At 54.3% G+C, this 19,231-nt stretch overlaps 2 protein-coding genes and 1 pseudogene across 9 annotated transcripts in view; 1 reads left to right on the top strand and 2 right to left on the bottom strand.

The window, feature by feature from the left end:
* The first annotated feature begins 893 nt into the window (after nucleotides 1-893).
* LDLRAD2 (low density lipoprotein receptor class A domain containing 2) lies at nucleotides 894-8,795 on the top strand. The gene is made up of 5 exons (XM_036228678.1): nucleotides 894-1,170; nucleotides 2,318-2,752; nucleotides 5,512-5,643; nucleotides 8,286-8,447; nucleotides 8,575-8,795. Exons 1-5 carry the CDS (start codon nucleotides 1,089-1,091, stop codon nucleotides 8,793-8,795), a joined length of 1,032 nt encoding a protein of 343 aa, XP_036084571.1. The 5' UTR covers nucleotides 894-1,088.
* LOC118604983 lies at nucleotides 3,808-3,926 on the bottom strand (annotated as a pseudogene).
* Nucleotides 8,796-9,182: 387 nt separating the features above from the next.
* Nucleotides 9,183-19,231, bottom strand: part of HSPG2 (heparan sulfate proteoglycan 2) — a 97,055-nt gene continuing 87,006 nt past the window's right edge. For all 8 annotated transcript variants that reach the window (XM_036229812.1, XM_036229809.1, XM_036229803.1 and 5 more), the window contains 20 exons: nucleotides 19,121-19,230; nucleotides 18,775-18,922; nucleotides 18,575-18,691; nucleotides 17,796-17,907; nucleotides 16,878-17,022; nucleotides 16,693-16,792; nucleotides 16,452-16,561; nucleotides 16,220-16,328; nucleotides 15,532-15,630; nucleotides 14,925-15,146; nucleotides 14,386-14,630; nucleotides 13,873-14,044; nucleotides 13,659-13,781; nucleotides 13,498-13,554; nucleotides 11,700-11,775; nucleotides 11,515-11,593; nucleotides 11,299-11,369; nucleotides 11,035-11,118; nucleotides 10,543-10,646; nucleotides 9,183-10,395 (listed from right to left, as the gene is read on the bottom strand). In XM_036229812.1, the coding sequence (XP_036085705.1) occupies nucleotides 10,223-10,395; nucleotides 10,543-10,646; nucleotides 11,035-11,118; nucleotides 11,299-11,369; nucleotides 11,515-11,593; nucleotides 11,700-11,775; nucleotides 13,498-13,554; nucleotides 13,659-13,781; nucleotides 13,873-14,044; nucleotides 14,386-14,630; nucleotides 14,925-15,146; nucleotides 15,532-15,630; nucleotides 16,220-16,328; nucleotides 16,452-16,561; nucleotides 16,693-16,792; nucleotides 16,878-17,022; nucleotides 17,796-17,907; nucleotides 18,575-18,691; nucleotides 18,775-18,922; nucleotides 19,121-19,230 (2,456 nt within the window). In that variant the 3' untranslated portion in view covers nucleotides 9,183-10,222. The remainder of the gene's footprint in view (nucleotides 10,396-10,542; nucleotides 10,647-11,034; nucleotides 11,119-11,298; nucleotides 11,370-11,514; nucleotides 11,594-11,699; nucleotides 11,776-13,497; nucleotides 13,555-13,658; nucleotides 13,782-13,872; nucleotides 14,045-14,385; nucleotides 14,631-14,924; nucleotides 15,147-15,531; nucleotides 15,631-16,219; nucleotides 16,329-16,451; nucleotides 16,562-16,692; nucleotides 16,793-16,877; nucleotides 17,023-17,795; nucleotides 17,908-18,574; nucleotides 18,692-18,774; nucleotides 18,923-19,120; nucleotide 19,231) is intronic.

Raw genomic sequence — 19,231 nt, forward strand, 5'->3', positions numbered from 1 at the left:
TGACAACATACCTACAAAGTTGGAATTATCATTATCCTATTTTTCAGATGAGGAAACTGAGACTTGAAAGTTTCAGTTTTATATATTAAGGTTAATGTAAGATACTTTTTGAAAAAATTGTCCTATTAATAAGTTTTTTAAAAGCCTAAAATGGTTCAAGCCCTTTCTTTTACACACAGGGGAGTAAAACCTAGAAAAAGGGTTTTCCTGAATGCCACACATTTATTCTTATTTCTTGGTTGTCAGTTCTGTGCTAGGCACTGTGCTATGACTTCGAGGTTCTGAGACCAACAAAGCATTCATAGAACCCAATTTCAGTGGGGGTCAATAAACAATACATATAACAAGATATAAGTAAGCAAAATAATTCCAGTGATTGCCGATATAATAAATTTGGGGAGACGTGATTGAGTGACAAGGAAGAAGAGTGATAATTCAGATCGAGAGGGGCTCAGGGAAGTGTGTCTGAGGAGGTGACATTTGAGCTAAGACCTGAATGACCTGGAGGAGCCAGCTATAGAACACTCTGAGAAAAGAGCACTCCAGATGGAGGCAACTGTGAGTGCAAAGGCCCTGAGGCAGGAATACTTGGTTTGTAACAGAGCTGACTGCGTGTCTGATGCTCCTTCACCACTTGGTGCCTCTCTAGGCACTTAAAGAGGTCCCTTTGGTGTCCTGGGCCTCCCTTAAGCTCAGTTCCTAAGGTACTGACTTATCTAAGAAGGCAATAGCATTTCGGGACTGTTGGTCCCTCTCCCAGAAGCCCCATGGCTGAACCGGATCTGAGTTTCCTGGTTCCTGTCTGGCAGGGGGTGAGCAGACATCCTCCCTGCTTTCTCTCCCCAGGCTTCAGTCCCAGCCCCAAATCTCCATGACAACCCTAGACACAATCCTGATCTGAAGGAGGATCTGGAACTGGGAGCAGAAAGATCACTGTGAAGAGACCAGAGGAGCTTACTGACTTGCTTCCCCTTGATCCTTGGATCTTGCCGGCTCCCCAGCTAGCTTGGCCCTACACCCCGGTCTTCCAAAGGACCCCAAACAAGATTCTGCAGATCTGCCCTGTTGTTGGGCACAGCAGGGCCTGGATGGAGGCCTGTCTTCTGCAGCTGCCCCAGAGGCTGCTCCTGCTAGGGGCAGCTGCCCTGACTGTGTCTGCTCTGGAGACAGGTGAGTATGAAGGGACTTAGCTAGGGTAAGCAGGAGATTCGGGCCCCACCACCCTTAGCAACTGTGTTTCCCAATTAGCACTCACCCTGATGGGCTGGGACCCCTTGAGTTGGGGGAGGCTGGGAAACCAGGTGCCTGGCACCGCCAAATCTACCCCAAACCCCTCTGGAAGGCTGGAGCTCCAAGTCACCCAAAAGCATGGGTCTGGGCCTGGGTGGGACAGCCCTCAGACCTGGCAGGGGAAACACCGTGGGCTTTGGAGTCAGATCACCCTGTGTTCACACACGCCCGTTGCCTCTTCCTGCATTTCTACCGTTGGGATCATTGTTTCAACTCTCTAAGTCAGTTTCTTCAGTAGTAAAATGGGAATAATAATAAGCTCTTACCCCTAAGAGAATGTATTATCGTTCATATGAGACGAGGTAAACCATGCGAGACACTTGACAGCCTGGCACACAGAAGGTGCTCAATGCATTCACTGCCTACGTACACCGCACTCCACCCCGCTGGCATGTTGCTCCATGATGGCTGAGCGAAATCAGGGCCCTTTTAGCAAAAAGGAACAGGGAAAGGCTGTTGGGCGAGCCGGTGCCAGGTTGTGTCTACGTCATCCTTAAGTAAGGCAATAATAATAGCTAACACTTCCGTAACACTCATTAAATGTCAGGCACTGTCCTAAGCACGGAACCCCCATATAGCCACAATCCTTTAGTTTCAACTCCAAAATACAAAAAGCTGTGAAAACCGAAATTTATTTTTAACTAATTTACTGGCAACACCTGACCTGAACTGACAGGAGGCTGTTTATTATCTTTATTTGTCCTGCTTAGGGTAAATGTTCCTACAGTCGTTCTGGAAAATGTAATCATGCAGGGCTGCAACATAATATGCTGTATATACATCATATGATCTTTCTAAAATCTGGAACATTCTGAAACACATCCTAGGATTTTTAAATAAGAGATTGAGGATTTGACTTAAATTATTTAATCGTCACAAAAATTCTGATTGCTTAATTAGCCCCATTTTACCCATGAGGAAACAGGCTCAGAGAGGGTGTGTGACTTACTTGGGGTCACACAGCGAGGAGGCAGAGCCAGGCCTGGAAGCAGGCCGCGAGGTTCAGGGTCTGTGCTTTTCGCTGCAGCCGACCTGGTGGACCTCTGCGGGCAGACGTGGCAGAGGGACGGGCTGCTGCTGCGCTCGCACTCCGCGTCGCGCCGGTTCTACTTCGTGGTCCCGGACACCGACTGCGGGCTCTGGTTGCGCGCGGCAGCCCCCATCGACAGGATCCGCTTCCAGTTCCGCTTCTTCCTGGTCTACACCCTGACCTCGGCGTCTCCAGCGTCTCCACCGCCCAACGCCTCCTCCCCGGCGTCCGCGGATGCGTGCGCCCCCGGCTCCTACCTGCAGTTCTACGAGGGCCCGCCGGGGGCGCCCCGGCCCCTGGGGGCCCCACTCTGCGGCCTGACCATCCCTGCCCTGATAACATCCTCCGGGGAATTCCTGGGTCTGCGCCTGGTCACCGGAGGTCGCCAGCCTCGCGTGGACTTCGTGGGCGAAGTCACCTCTTTCCGGTTGGGTGGGTTGGGGCTGTTGGCCAGGACCAGAGCCTCCAACTAGGGGCCACCAATAAGACACTGGGAGCACAAGAAGATGGGGGGCGGGGGGCTGGGACCTCAGAGAGAGGAAGTGATGACTGATGTCAGGATTGGCAGGGTCACACTGAGGGACATTCCAGACCCAGTGAGTCAACCCCATAAATCTGGTTTCCATGGATGAGCATACCCTACCAGTCCCTGACACACACACACACACACACACACACACACACACACACTCACACTCTCAGTCACATTCACACACATCTCCCATTCCCACACAACTCCCACACACTTAAAACCTCACACTCTAACATCTGCTCACACACATACAAATCACAACACATACCTTGTACACCCACAGTACCACCTTGCACACTTCTTCACGCTCTCATGTTCACACACTGGCTCCTCTGTCCTGGGCCAGCCCTTCAGATGATTGCAGAGGGGCCAAGTTAGGACAATTGGGAAGGTTAAGTGTTCCCAGGACTCTCTGCTCACAAGAGAAGCAGTGTGGACTTTCACTGCTGGAGTTATGTCTTCTGGCTCAAATTGAGTTCAAGGCTTTAGCCCCAGCAGGTTACCCCAGGACCGGAGACAGAACTCACCAATGTCACAGCCAGTGTCACAGCAGAGACTGTGTCTAGTGATGGTGAGTAGATGAGCTGTTACAGTCTAGAAAATTCCAAAACTGCAGAGGAGTTTATCTCCATCTCTGGCTAAATATCCAGACTGGAGAATTAAACATGGGATTGTGAGCACTTCGAGACAAGAACAGGAGGTCTCAGAGCCAATAAGCGTTCACCATGAACTAGACCGTGGCATGCCAGGCCCTGGACAGTCCTTTAATACTGAGCTGGTTGGAGGCCGCCCTGTGCTGTCTCATGGTCTCTTTAGTCAAGACCCAATGTTCTTTTTCCTGGAATTGTGCATGGTCCGAAATTTTTTTTTATTTAAGCAAGGCAGCCCTTGGTTGACCTCACAGATAGCAAGGACCTTGTCAGCTTATAGTCCCTTATTTTTAAATTTCTTTTCACACCTACAGCACCTGGTCTTCCTAGGTGGTCTCCCATCCAAGTACTAACCAGGCCTGATCCTGCCTAGCTTTCAAGATCAGACAGGATCAGGCTTGTTCAGGGTAGCATGGCCATAGGCTTGAATTTTGGATTTTAGATTCTCTCTTCCCTATTAGAGTCTCTGGGAGGAACTATATGAAATTTGTACTGTAAATCCTTGGGGCTATGACCGATAGTGCTAAGCATCCCTTTCTGGCTCCTGTAGGTTCCCATTATGTTGTTTTGAAACGGCTCTCACTGGCCGATTGAAAATCAACTCCTCCCCGCCTCTCCCCATGACCTTGCCCTCTTTTCAGGTGCAACTGTCAGCCAGGGAGGCCAAGAATGTTGCCCCCGCTCTGTGTTTAGTAGGATTGGGCTCCAACCAGAAGGTGTCAGTGGTAAAACCCTATTACAAGTCCGGCTTCCTTGGATCAGTTCTATTACCTGATTGAGGAAGGTTTATTTCACATCTGTGAGCCACACACACAGTCTCAGTGGCGCACACGTGCAAGCAGACCCTGCCTGGCTCCTGCACACACTCTAACATTGACAGTCGACAGTCATGTGTGATTCTCCATACATTACCACGCTACTATTTGTTTTCTCTCTCACAGACATTCATTCTTACACCCACACACTTTCTGTATTACTTACTTTCATTTGCAAATGAAAGAAGCCCAGCTCAAGTTGGCTTAAGCCAAAGGAGAATTTGGGAGGGGCTCCTGTAACCCGGATAGTAAAGTGTTGGCTCCGGTATAGCTGGATTCTGGACTTCAGGTAATGTCACCTGGGCTGTCTCTTTGTTCTCATCCTCTCTCTTTGCATTGTGTGGGTCTGTCTGGCTTCCATCTCAGGCAGGTCTTCTTTCTACTTGGCAGCAAGGCGGTCCTGCAGCTCCAAGACCACAACCACCCTTACGACTCTGATCTGAATGAAATAGAGAGCACACATCTTTCCTTATGATTCTAGCAAAAGCCCTGGGTCAAATCAGATTAGTCATGCCAGGAAATGGAATGCTCTGATACCCATGTCCACCCCTGAGCATGATGTTAGGCAGTCCCACTTGGACCATCTTTTCTCCACAGAATGGGATGCTGGGTGAACCAACCTATCTGCCACATCATTGCAGTGAGTCATACAATCCTTTCACCTGCGTGCATATTCATTCATTTAACAAATATTAATTGAGCACCTGCAATGTGCGAGGTGCTGTTCTAGGCTCTCGGGATACAGCAATGAAGAAAAGAGAAGTCCCTGCCCTCTCTGAGCTGACATGTTGGTGGGAGAGACGGACTAAAAACAAATAACTGAGTAAATCCTTATTCTGCCTAGGCAGGATGTGCCGCAGAGGAACCCAGATCAGGATAATGAGGGTGGGAGTACTGGGGGAGAGGGGGTGTGCTGCTCTCAGGTTATTGTGAAGACTTAATGAGGTGAGATGGGAATGAACTGTTTAGAACCATGCCTGGCACAGAATAGGAACTCAATAAATGTTAGCCGTCATCGTCATGATTATACACCTGTCTCCCATGAAACTCTCATTCATACCCTCATCTGCATACACATGGAAACAGCCCTCTCCTGACCACACCTCCCACATTCCTTCACTGTAAGATTACACATCCCATTGTGTCGTGGGCCGGCCTTACGTCCTCATAACATGCCTTTCCTTTTGGCCCCAGGATCCTGTGATGCCTATTTCCGCTGTCGGAACGGCAGGTGCATTCCCCCGAGCCTGGTATGTGATCTCTGGGGCATGGACAACTGTGGTGACGGCAGTGACCAGGCTTCCTGGCCACCAGCCAACTGCAGAGGTCAGTGATGGGTGTGGCCTGGACCCTGCTGAGGGCTGGGAGGAAAGCTAGGTTTAGTTCTCCTTCCCCAGGGCAGGGCCTCGGTGGAAGGCCTGAGGCAGGGGCATGGCAGGAGAGAATAAGATGAAGCACAGTAGTGGGGAATGGGTTTAGCCCAGACTACCTGAGGATCAGAGCAGGTTAGAGGCAGAATGACACTAGAGATGATCTAATCCAGCTGCTTCCGAATGATATATTAGTGGTGGAAGCTTTTCCTAAATGGAACCTTGCACAGAGGCCCAAAACATCAAAAGGAGATGCTCCATTTAAATGGACATGGGGTGAGCCTGGGATCTGGCCAATGGATGTCCCACTGAGGGACCTGACTTTGGCTCTCAAGACTTACTTTGAAAACCATTGATCTGGTCTGACTCCTACATTTTACAGATGGGGAAACCGAGGCCTAGGGAGGAGAAATGACTCTAAGGCCTAAGGTCAGAGAGTCAGCGAGTGATATAACCAGGAATGACCTGTGGGCAGGAAGACCAGAATAAGTCACCCAGGAATATTCCTCTCGGGAATCTGGAGATGCTTCATCCCCCAAACAGGGCTGGCATGTACTGTTGAAAAGGTTGTTTACTGCAAAAATCCAGCTGGCTGAGAGGTGCAGTCCACTTCCCAAGCCATTCCTTGGTCTCCTTTGCAGGTCCCTGACACTCTGCTTTGTGCCATGAGGCACAGTTCCTGTATCTGCTTCTCCACCATCCTTCATACCCATTTCCTTGGTGGTCTCTTTTATAATAACATATCACTAGCTGGACTTGTCTTTGAACTCTAGTCACATAACCACTTCCCTACTCATCTCCACATGAATGTGCAGATGGCACCCCAAATTTAACTTGGCCCCCAACTGAACTCCTGATCCACACCCTTCCCCATGTCCTGCTCCTCCCCTGTTGCTCCTTCTCACCCAAACTGTTGAGTTACTCTTTCCTCCTTTTATCATCAGCCCATAACCAAGCCATTGACATTAATTCAGCTGATGTTTTTCTCGTGATAAGACTGGAGTTCTGGGTGATTAGAAAGACTAGAGAGGTCAAGTGTCATTTTCATCACATCATATCAAAGGTACATACCACCAGCCTGATTCATGACTTCTGATGCTGGCCTCGGTCACCTGGCTGAGGTGGTGTTTGTCGGGTTTCTCCGTTACTCTTTCGCCTCCTCTTTCTGTAGGGTCCTCGTTGGAAGAGAGTCACTATACGCAGCCCACATTTAAGGAGTAGGGAATTAAGCTCCAAGGCCAAAACACTAAGTCAGATCATGTCACTCCTGTGCTCATGACCCTCCGTGCTCCTCACTCAGCCACAGCAAAGCCTCCCAAGGGCCTACAAACCCTCATGATCTGCCATCTCTCCTACCTGCCCTCTCTCCCCTTCAAGTCCTCCACACTGCTCCCCGGCAGCCTCTTTCCTGCTCCTGCCTTGTCCTGCCTCTGGTCTCAAGACCAGCTCTTTACTGGAAGGCGTTTCCCTAGAGATCTTCATGCTCATTCCCTTATCTCTTGTGGGTCTCTGCTTAACACTCTCAGTAAGTTCTCTCCTGACCCCTTTATTTAAAAATAGCAACCCTGCGTCAATGGACAAGTGAGAGATAAACAAAATGCGATATGTCCATAAAGTGGAATATTATTCAGCCCTAGAAAGGAAATTCGGACACATGCTACAATGTAGATGAAACCTTGAAGACATTTTCTAAGCGAAATGAGCTGGACAGAAAAGGATAAATACTGTATGATTCCACTTACACGAGACACCTAGAGTAGCCAAAATCACAGGGACACAAAGTAGAACGGTGGTTGCCGGGGACCAGGGTGGGGAGTGTGTTTAATGGGTACAGAGTTTCGGTTTTACAAGATGAAAACAGTTCTAGAGATGGATGGTGGTGATGCTTGCACAACTGTGTGACTGTGCTTAAAACATGCCACCGAATTGTACACTTAAAAATGGTTAATGGTTTATTGCGGTGTATTTCACCACAGTAAAAAAATTAGCAACCCTGCCCCCAGCCAACGTGCCCCGTCCCCTTTCCCTGCTTAATCTTTCTCTACGGCACAGATTTCCATCTGACATTATCATTTGTTTTGTCTCCTCACACTAAAATGCCAGTTCCATGAAGACGTTTCTGTCTGTTTTGCTTGTCATATACCCCAGTCCCTGGAGCAATGCCTGGGGTGTAGTAGATTCTTAAGAAATTTGAGTCAAATGAGTAGAAGAATGAACCTCGCTATGACTCAACTTCCTGATCTATAAAATGTGGGTGATAAACCTAACCTTTTAGAGTTGTTGTAAACTTTACGAGAAATACTGTAGGTAAAGGGCCCAGCACGGAGTACGGTGTTCGGTGCAGAGAAAACTCTCAGCACCCTTACATCATAAATCCCAGGCCCTGGAGCTGGACTTCATGAGTTCAAGTCCTCCCCTATCGCTTCCAGGTGTGCGACCCGGGCAAGGAACTTAAGCTCCCTGTACCTTACTTCCTTTATCTATACAATGAGAATACTAATAGTAACAAACTCAAAGAGGTTTGGGGAGGATTAATGAGACATAATCATGCCGTAGAAAGGGCGATTCTCAGAGCCGGTTCTGTTATTTCCACCGCAGGTCCCTCTCCGGCGCCCAGCCAGGTGGGGAGTACGGAGGACGAAACCTCCAAGCCCCTGACTGTTGCCCCAGCTCTTCAGTCGGCAGGCCCTCCGCAGATTGCCGCTGAGAGCAGTCTCCCCACCGGCCGGGGCCCTGTAGGACAGGATGCAGCTCTGGAAGGTAATGGCTTTCGGTTACCCCCTGCTCTCCTCCCATCAAGATCATACCTGTCCCTCTTTAGGTAATGGGGACGTGGGGCAGTGGGCCCAGGCTGAGACCTGAGTGGACTCTCCCTTTCCTTCTGCAGGTCGCCCCTGGCTACAGAGGGTGGCACTGGCTGCCTCTCTGCTTCTAGCCTCTGCCGGCCTCCTCTGGTGCTGCTGCTTCTCCGGTCGGCTGGCCCGGTGGGCTAGTGCCTGTGGCCTCTGCCTCAGCTGCACCATCTGCCACATATGTCCTGGCCAGGTGGCCCCTGGGGGACTGCGGCCGAGTGGGCCAGCCTTCCGGGGTCAGGGAGGCCATCCCTAAAGGGGCTGCAGCTTCAGAGGAAGTAGAGTGGCCTCTAGGGTCATGAGTTCTGTCCCCACCCTCTAGAGGGCTGTCTGACTTCGGAAAGGTCACGTTAACTCTCTGGGATTCAGTCTGCTCCTCTGGAAAGCGGGATGATTCCTGCCTCACAGGGTTGTGATGAAGGCCACAGAGGGTACCTGGCCTTGCAGCTCGTGTGGTGGCTGGTATTCTGCTGGGTCAGTGCAGGGCAGGCGCTCCCTGCCCACGGCAGAGAGCGAGGGCCTCGCTCACCTGAAGCTCCCTTGCTTCACCCTCAGACCTCACCGGCCCTGCTTTGCCCCACCCTGACCCACACTCAGGTTCCAGCCAGTCAGGCCCTCGTTGAAGACACGGGGGACTGCCAGGGCGGGGATAGCACCGTTTATTAAGAAAGGTCAAGACAAAGACCACAGGAGGGTCCCTTCTAGGACACAGAGGCCAGGAGTCCCGACCCCACACGTGGGGACTGCTGGTGGGGAGGTCACTTGCCACCAGTTTGGCCCTTAGGTTCCCACAGATGGGGCAGGGCTGTCATGGCCCCTTCCTGTCCCTCCCAGTCATGAGTCCTGGCTTCCCCTACCCAAGGCACGAGCTCTCTCCAGCCACCAACACCCTCCTCCCCCCATTTCCCCTGGGCCTTCACTTCCAGATCAGTGGGGGGATGTGGCCTGGTGCAGGTTGGGGTGGCGGGGGGACCTTCTTAGTGCTGGGCTCTGCCTGTAGCAGATCTTGATAAGAGCTGGGGTGGAGTTTTCCTCACAGCCCCCGAGAGCAGGGACCCTGGGCTGGGTATTGTTGGGTGGGAGGATACAAACCAGGAGGGCTTGGTGGGAGGGGGAGGCTGCCCGAGGCAGGCGGCCCAGCTGGCCAGGCACTGGTGGAGGTGGAGCGGGGCTGGCGGGGCGGGGGCTGCCTGCCCAGGGGGAAGCTGCCTTTTGCTCCACAGTTGGCACTAAAGAGCTTTCACCACGCAGAGGAGGGTGGCAAAGGCCACTGTGATGCCCTCTGCTCCCGGTGGCTGGTAAGGCCCTAGGCTGTAAGCCGGGGCTCTCGTAGGGACAAAGGCTGCCCAGGGGCTGCGGAAACAGGCGGCCCAGCTCTGTCTTGCGGGTCTCGGCTGGTGGGAGCACTTCTGAGCCCACTCAGTCACCACACCTGCCCCAAAGTCCTCGTGGCCCTCTGAGACACCTGCTCCTATCCAGCCTGTCCTGCCCCCGTCTGTGGCTTTGCCCAGGTGTGTCTGTGTTGGGGGTGGAGTGCCCACCCTCCAGTCCAGCCCAGGGCAGTAGCAGCAAAGCGTGGCATCGCCTCAGTTTCTTACAAAATATTCATAATAATAATATTAATAATAATAGACTTGTGGGGCTGGGGCGCTGCCCAGGAGTCCATGTGGGGCAGGCAGCTGCCTACGAGGGGCAGGGGCGCGTGTTGGCTCCCGCCTGGGCACTGTGCTGCAGGTCCAGTGGCTGTGGGGGTGGGGCGCCAGGCCGGGCAGAGTGCAGCACCAGGTTCCTGAGACAGCCCGTGATGCCCGAGGAGAACCTGCCCCCGGTCAGCATGGCCACGTTGGGGGCTCCGCCTATGGGGAGGGGAGAAGAAGGGATATCAGCTCCAGGGGCTCAGGAGGAGAGCAAGGGGTGTGCTGTAGCTCTGTAGGAGCCCTATTCCCGCCTTGTCCCAAGGAGGGGGCCCCAGGTCTACACTGAGGCCTGAGCCCAGGACTTACCGATGTAGATATTGCCCTTGGTGTTGACTGCCACGTTCGGGCCCGGAGACTGGCCACTGACTAGCTCCTCACCGTCCACCCGGATGGAGCCTCTCCGGCCCTCTCTGCGGTGGGTGGAACTGGGTCAGGCCCTTCGCTGCCAGGTCCCCAGGCTCCCTGACCCAAGAATAGTCCCTCCCTTTTCCATAAGACTCCAGACAGAGGTGTTTGCTCTCTGAGTTCCTCTCTTCCCTGTTGGATGGAAGATCTGACTCCCCTGTCCCCTCGAGCTTCCTAGCACTCACCGCAGGGTGCTCGCCCACCCACCTCATGGACTTGTGTCCTGCCCTGGAAGCCTGTGCTTGCCTGGCAGGCATTCCCTGACCCTGGCTTAAGTTGTCTCACCAGAGCCCAATGCCTGCCTCCCACGTATGGTGCGGGGGGTTGGGGGGAATCCTATCCCTTTCCGGAACTCTGGGCCCCTCGCCCTAGTGTCTGGGAAGGCTCCCTTACCGCAGCGCCGTCACCCGATGCCACTCGCCGTCATTGATGGGGTCCTCAGAGACAAGGCGGGCCTCCCCGCTGCCCAGCTGGTAGCTGCAGTCACACAGGCCCAGGAAGGTATGAGGTGGGGCAGGACAGGAGGGGGTTTGGGAGGGTGGCAGTGGTGTGTCACTGGGGCACTGGGAGCTGTAGCTTCTTGTGGCAGGAGCCATGGGCTGACCAGAGGGGAAGCCAGTGAGGGGGTACGGGGGCCAGTGAAGGGAGAGGACCCACCTGAAGACAAGGTGCCCGTCCTGAAGTCCGAGACCGATGAAGTCCTTGCCTTGGCTGGCCTTTCCCACCTCCTGCCAGGGAAGCAAAGGGCCTCTGGGGTCCCCAGTCTGGAGAGCGAATGCCCCTGATGTCTGTGGCCCCCACCTTCCTCTCTCCCACTGCCCTGGCCACCAGGAGCTAGGAACCCTAAGACCTAGGCTGGATGTCCACACTCACCATGCCCTGCCAGAGCAGGAGGCCACTGGCTATGCTAGTCCGAACCTCCAACTCGATGGTCTCAGGCACCTCAGGCAGGCTGTGAGGGGGGAGCAGACGATGGGGCAGAAGTCCCAGATTCCCATTTGCCTCTCTGCAACCTGCCCCCTCCCTAGGCCCGTAGGCTCTCCCAACACCCATCTCACCTCCTGGAGAAGACGTGGCTGGGGAGGGCTAGGAAGCCGTCATCATAGAAATAGGCTCCATACTGTCCCGGGGCATCTGTGGGAGAAAGTAGGAGGTCAGACATCTGCTCACCTACTTGGAGTATCCATCTGGCATCGGTTCCCAGCCCCTACCTCCACCCTGACATGCACGCCTGTGGGGCTCTGGGCCTGCAGGCCCTGGAGACCCCGGGGGCTACGGACAGAATTCAGGGGCCTGCGAACTGGAATGGGACAACATTATGGTTCTACGTTCACTCACTTCTGAAATTTAGCAGTTCCTTCAATTATGCATGTAGGCAACAGACCAAAGGAGTAGTAGCAGAATCTGTGACTTTGTCACTAATAAAAGATTTCCTTATCAAATCACAGTAGGTGCAAATATCTCCAAACATCATTTACACTTACTGAAACTGTGCTAGCTATTAGAATCACCACTAGGTCTTGTTATTTAATGTAACACACAAAGAAGCATGTAGATTCCAAATCAGAAGGTTTTAAATATTTTGATAATCTTATTTCAGTATAATTGGTTTCCTTTGAAATCGGACATATTTTATTTTATGTAGTCAATAGAGTGCAGGCAGGTTGACCAACCATCCCTAGCTGCCAAGTCTTTATCCTGGTTGTAGCTCTGAAAGTCCTACATCTTGAGAAACCCCTCAGTCCTGAGCAAACTGGGACAGTTGGTTCCCTAGGTCCCTGGCACCTGGAAGGTTCAGAATCTCTGTGTTCCCGCCATCTTCCAAATGCGGGGCAGGGACGGGTGAGTGACTTGCCCAGGAAGAGGGAAGCCTGGATGATGGCGACCAGGACTTTGCAGCTCCAATGTCCATATTGTGTGTGGCCCCAATGCCACACAGTTCAGCGTTGGCCCCTGGGGGCCTGGTAGCTATAGGGGTCAGAGGAGACACCTTTCCACCTCCACCAAGTGTTTCTAACACCTGCTATGTGTCAGTCACTGCAGGGAGCTTCACATCCAGCTATAAATATCGTTTCATTTAACCGGATCCTTAGAATAATCTTATCACGACTTACATATAATATTAATTTAACAAAAGCTAACATTCTGTACCCACTCTAGACCAGACATTGTTCTAAGCATTTTAAATGCATTAAATAATTCTACTCTTACACAAAATTTTATCCAAAACCTTGTGGAAGGATGTTACTTCTCTCCATTTTATACATGAGAAAACTGAGGTGCAGAGAGATCAAGTGATTCACCCGAAGCCACACAACTGCTCCTTAGCAGGGCTAGGATTTGAAGCCAGGCAGGCCGGCTTCAGAGTCCATGCTCTTACCCACTACGTCACTATCTCTCCTATTACATTAGTGATAAATAAGGTCAAGATCTACAAAGCAGTTACACGGTGCCTATAAATGTCAATAAACATTCTTTTCTTAAAATTATCATCATTGCTTTTAAAAGGATTTTGGAACCCTTGAGAACGAGGGTTCTGCCTCATTCGTCTTATATTTACTGCTCCCAGGACAAGGATGGACACGCAGCAGATGTTAGTTGATAGAGTGCATGAATATAGAAGGACATGGAAATCAGGGTGGTACAGGGTCTGTCCAAGGTCACCTAGCCATTAAGTATTAGGCAGGACCCAGCTCTGTATGGCTATGCTCTTCTTTATTCTGTCTGTCTGTACCCAGTGAGCCTCTCACATGGACCTGTTCTGCTTAGAGGCCAGAATTGAGGGTGTGGGGTAACTGGAAGAGGGGGCTCAGTGACTTGAGTCGGCATTTCTAGCTGGCCACAGTAAATACATACCATTGCCCCCGCTGCCTTCGAGATGCCAGTCGGACTCCGCTGTGCCATGTCCAGAACCTGCAGAGAAAGGCAGGCTCCAGTCAGTGGGCAGGGACACCTGTGGGTACTCTGTCCAGTTCCAGGTCCTCAAAAGGGAGGTAGAGAGAAGCCAGGGCAGTTACCTTGTTGGCAGCGTGGGCCAGAGAAGCCGGGGGGACAGAGGCAGCGGGTGCCCTGGCAGGTGCCCCCATGCAGACAGGGCTCACGGAGCTGGCAGGGGTTCTCCTCATGCTCACAGAGGTCACCTGTGGATGGTGGAGGTGAGTGGGCATGGGCTAGAGTTGCCAATGACCACCCAGCACCCCTCCCTCCCAGGGCCTGGCCAGGTTGACACACCTTTGAAGCCATCTCGACACAGGCACTGGAACTCGTACTCGCCAGCAGGCAAGCACGTGGCGCCATTCTGGCAAGGCTGGCGCTCACATGGGGAGCTGTCGTAGCACTGCCCGATGCCTCGGCTGCCCAGGAAGCTGTAGGTGAGGTCCAGCCGCTTTCCATTCACTGATACCTGTGGGCACGGGGACACCGAAGGACTCAGGGGACACAGGCAGCAGGGGCGTCGGTGTACGAGCAGAGAGAAAAATACAGTAGAGGGGAGCTGGGAACCCGAGCTGGAACTTAAGCGGTAACATGAGGTTCGAGGGTGGGGGAGGGGGGAACAGGAGTGTCTACTGCATGCCAGGAACATCCCTCAGCACCGCCAATCTTCAGGATGACCTTTGAAAGTAGGTGCCACTATCCCCATTTTACAGAAAAGGAAACTGAGGCTCAGAGGTGCAGTGTCTGGTCCCAAGGGCCTTGGATTGCACCTCTCCCCTTCCCGTGTGTTTCCTGGCAGCTGCTCCTTACCTCACCCACACAGCCGCGGAAGGGGGTGCTAACGTTGGTGGCCGGGGACAGCTGCACGGAGGGCTCCACGCCGCCAAGGTAGAGGAGGGTGTGCAGGTTGAGGCCCTGGCTCTTGCCCGGCGAGGAACGCAGCACAGGGCGTCCGCCATTCACCCGCAGGCTGCCGTCCTTGTTGAGGCGCTCAGCAGACACGTGGTGCCAACGGCCCAGGGCCAGTGGCTCGGGGCTCCGCAGAACAGCCAGTCCTGGGGAGGCCGCCGGGCAGGGTTGGCACGCGAATGGCCGCCTGCCCTGCCCCACCTCACACAAGGAGTTCAGGGAGGGAACTTCCTTCAGCCTCCTGGTGTTCCACAAGGAACTCAAGAGAGATGTATGGACTTGCCTGAAGTCACACACGGAGAGAAGAAACGTGAAGGAGCAGGGGACTTAATTGGTTTAACTTCTGAATTTATTCCTTTGAGCCTCCTCAGAGTGCGGAGAGCCAAGGGGACATGGAGCTTGACGCTTAGAGCCCATCTACATTTGGGTCCGATGCTCACCTGACCCCAACTCGTAGCGGAACTCCAGGTGGCCGCCAACCATCGCCAGGGACACGAAGTCCTCCACAGGCCCGCTCTTCCCCCCGCTGAACAGCAGGATTCCATCCGGTGCCACTGGCTTGAACTCGACGTCCAGGCGTAGCTCATGGTGTGTGTTGGTGAGGGCAGGCAGCACCAGGTAGGAGCCAGTGCCCGACATGGAGGGCGTGGTCACGGTCACACCTGCAGCAGCCACAGCTCAGCCAGGGGCAGTGGGGAGACCAGAGTCCCAGGACGGGTCCCACTACTCACTCACCCCGGAACCCCGCCCACCTCACTCTCTAGTCCCAGAGGCTCAGGACCCGCTGGGCAACAGCTGTAGCAGCACAGGACCTCCTGACCCCGGCACTGAAGACCAGGGTGGAGGGATCTCCAATAAGACGGGCATCCCCTCTGGGGGCTCGCATATCAGGGATCAGACTGGGCAGAAGCTTGGCCAGGTGCTTTTGAGGACCTCTGGCTCTGGTATAATTTTGTCATGTGAGGGCCCATCATGGCCTCAGAAGGTCCCTGTCCAAAGTCCCCCATTCTATTGAGATCCCTGGGGATCTCAGGCCTGGCTCCTCACCTTCCTCACACCTCATCCCTGAGCGGCCCAGGTGGCAGCGGCAGGTGTAGCCTCGGCCATCAGGCCGGTTCACACAGGTGGCGTCGGGCCCACAGGCTTCTGGGGGACACATAAGCCACAAGGAGAACATTGAGTGACCCAAGAGAGGGTGGGGTCTTGAATGCCAAAGCCCTACCTATTATAGCCCAGGAGACTCAGCTATTTAGGGCTTGGCCAGACTGAGGAGCAGTGATGGATTAGAGCAGATGTGGGGTCAGAGGATGCTGGGAAGGGGGACAGCATGGGGGGGGGTGGCGTGAATGAGTGACTCTGTCTATGGTGTTTTGGAAAGACGGTACCTGGACAACAGTGCGGGGTGGTGAGTACCTGGGTGGCAGGTAACAGGGAGAGTGCCTTGGTAATAGATGGGAAGGTGGTAGTTACCTGGGCTGTAGTGATGGGAGAGGTGAGTCCCTGGGCGTCCGTAATGAGGGGGCTGAGTACTTGGGTAGCAGAGATGGGAGGCAGAGTGAATTTTAGGGTGGCAGTGATGGAAGTCAGTGTCTAGGAGGAGCCGTAAGTATTTGGGTAGGAGTGACAGAGTGTGGTAAGTACAGAGAACGGCTGGAGTGCAGGTGAATAGGAAGGGGGAGCAAAGGGCGGAGGCGAGCACCCAGGGGCGACAGCGATCAGGAGGCGGGGCACGCACCTGGGTGGCAGTGTAGGGCCTGCGAGTGTTCACAGCGGCTCCCGGTAAAGCCAGCGGGGCAGATGCACATGTAGCTGCTGCTCTCCGAGTCCTGGCACAGGCCCCCGTTCTGCAAGGCAGCACCCAGAAGTTAGGCGAGAACACTCTGGCCCTCCCGCGTCGCCACAGGGCCCTGCCACAGCTGGTGGCGGTGGCCAAGGGCAGCCAGGTAGCATATGTGCTATGGCGTTACCTGACAAGGCCGGTCCCGACAAGTAGGGCAGTGGGAGATGCCGTGTGCCGTGAGGTTGAGGTCATGGAACACAATCTCCTCACCCTGGATGCGCAGCTCCCGGACGCAGCCTGAAGGGTGAGCCCGCGATGAGTAAAGTGGGGCGCCGGGAGGCCCGCCCAGCCCCAGCCACATCCTGCAGGGTCCCCCAACCCCCCATGGGCTCTGCCAAACAGCCAGGTGAGGCTGGGAAGGGGCTCACCTACGAAGCCGCTGCTCAGCCCCACCTTGGGGATGGCGCCATAGTCGGGGTAGCCGCCCAGGTAGAGCTCCTCGTTCAGGTCCAGGCCCTGGAACTTGCCCTGGGCAGTGGGAAGGTTGAGAATGGCAGACAGGCTGGGCAGAGCGGGGAGAGGGCTGGGAACAGGGCCATGGGTCAGGTCTCACCTGGGAGGTCCCGTTGACCGGGGCCAGGCTGCCCACAATCAGGGAGCCCTGGGTGAGGCTGCGCAGCAGGGTCACAGTGTGGAACTGGCCCAGTGCCAGTGGGGTAGGGTGGCGGATGGTGGCCATGCCTGAGCCTGCATCAAATCTGCTCCACAGGGCAGGGGCAGGGCAGGAGAGAGTGAATGTGAGGTTTGTAAGAAAGGCTGGGCAGTGGGCCCAGCTGGGGCAACAGTGATGTCGTCATTTCCTGAAGTCCTGCTCTAGCTCCTGTCCCTGCCTTGTCCTCCCACTCTATCACCTACCCCCAGCTCACCCTATCCTTGCCCCGTCCCCAATGCTTCTCTTCACCCATTCCCTGGGAACTGGTCCAGGACAGCCCCCCAGGGGTTCCAGCTGCCCCTGGTTCCGGGGCTCTGCAGCCTAGCACCTGGCCTCACTGTTCCTCTAAGCACTGCTCCCTCTGAGATCACCCTGTTTCGTTCTTTCTCTGTTTATGGCTTGTCTTCCTTGACTAGACTATACATTCCCACAAGGGCCAGAACTTAATCTGTTTTGTTTATCCCTGTATCAGTGCCTGGCACATAGCAGGTTTTCAGCAAATAACTGTTGAATGAATGAATAAATGGATGGATGAATCCTGGACTGCGGAAGTCCTACTTCCTGAGGACATACTCAGCGTCACTGAGGATTTCTGAGAAAGTTATGTACAAGTCTGAGGCTGCTTCCTCTCCCACCTAGCTGGCATACTGTCCCTACTCCATCAGACTGGGTCACCAAGGGTAATAGCCATATCTCCACCTCCCTTCAGAACTTCCTTTGTACAACTTGGTCCGGGGCAGTGTGTGCCTAACTATAAAGCCCTGTAGTCTAGGCCCCCAGCCTCCTTTCCCCTGTAAATAGGGAGGGTAAGCATCTCACCGGAACTCGGGTCTTCCGCCCACGAGGCCGAAGGAGATGAAGTCGGGCTGCCTGTTGGCCAGGTTGGTGGGGCTGCCTGGGGTCCGCTTCTGCCCATTGTACAGCAGCATTCCTGGGCAGGCACAGCTGTGTAAGGGGCCCCAGCCAGCTATGGGGTCCCTGACTGCCCAGCCCAGAAATGAACAACCCAAGCTTATGAGTCCTCCACTCTCTAACCCCTGTGCCCCCTCTGGCATACCCCACACAGCAAGGCCTACCCACTATCTCAGGATGGTACCCTAATTAGAAGGCCTTGCTAAGAACCCCCAGCGAGAAACTGCATTTGCTTCGCTCACTGTTGGGTCTACCTGAGGAGGTGGTGGAGGCAGACTCACCCGAGTAGAGAAGGAGGCCTGGACAGTGAAAGTCAGAGACCCGCAATAGGTGGGAGCAGACAGATGAGAGAAAGAGAGAGAAAGGTGAGAGATGGGAGAAAAAGGAGGGAAAAAGGAGCAGAGACAGGAATAGGAAGATGGGACAGGAGGACTGAGTATCAATGCGCCAACGGAGGAGAGACCACAGGCAGGCTCGGATGGGAGGTGTCACAGAGGAGGGATGGAAAAGAGAGGAGGCAGGAGAGAGCCCCCAGAGGGAAGGCCTGGCAGGCCTGGGGGCTCCGGGACAGGGAGGGCTGATGGAAGTGGGAGGACTGAGGGTCGCCAGGGCTCATACCATGACGGCAATTACGCTAGGAGATCCCCTCACCCCAGGCCCCATAACTCAGCTTCTCTCCTGCTCACCATCAGCTGAGTCAGGCCGGAAGGTGATCTTGATCTCAAACTTCCTGTAGGCATCCTTGATGGTGGGCAGCGGCAGGAAGGAGTGCGGGGTCTGTGTGAAGTAGGGTACCACCCGCTCTGCCAGCAGAGAGCACAGTTAGAGACAATGCAAACCAGGCAGTGGGCAGGGCACTGCCAGTCCCGGGGGGGTGTTGTCTTACCTGGCACCTGCAGATGGGCAAAGGCTTTGACCTTGCCCTGGCGGTTAGTGGCAGTGCAGACGTAGGTGCCTGCATCCTGGGGTCGGACGGAGGGCAGCAGCAGCATGTTGTTCTCCAGACGGCTGTCAGGTGGCAGGTTACCATCCAGCTACAAACACACCCACACTTTGGACCCTGGCCTTGGCCCATACCTCCATAGGGCCTTTCTCCCATCTCTGCCTCGGGCCCACCCTCAAATACTGAGCACTCAGTGCCAAGGCTGGGCCAGATCCTGGGGGCACTGAGATGGTGAAGACCTGGTCCCTGCCCCTCAGGCATGCCTGCTGGTCCCCTGCCTGGCATTTACCTTGCTCCAGGTGATGTCAGGAGTGGGGTAGCCAGAGGCCATGCAGGGGAAGACGGCGGCAGAACCAGCGGGCACTCGAACTTCTGGGGGTGTTGAGATCTGGGGCAAGGC

This window comes from Rousettus aegyptiacus, unplaced genomic scaffold (genome assembly GCF_014176215.1).
Source record: "Rousettus aegyptiacus isolate mRouAeg1 unplaced genomic scaffold, mRouAeg1.p scaffold_m13_p_1, whole genome shotgun sequence".
Taxonomy (NCBI): domain Eukaryota; kingdom Metazoa; phylum Chordata; class Mammalia; order Chiroptera; family Pteropodidae; genus Rousettus; species Rousettus aegyptiacus.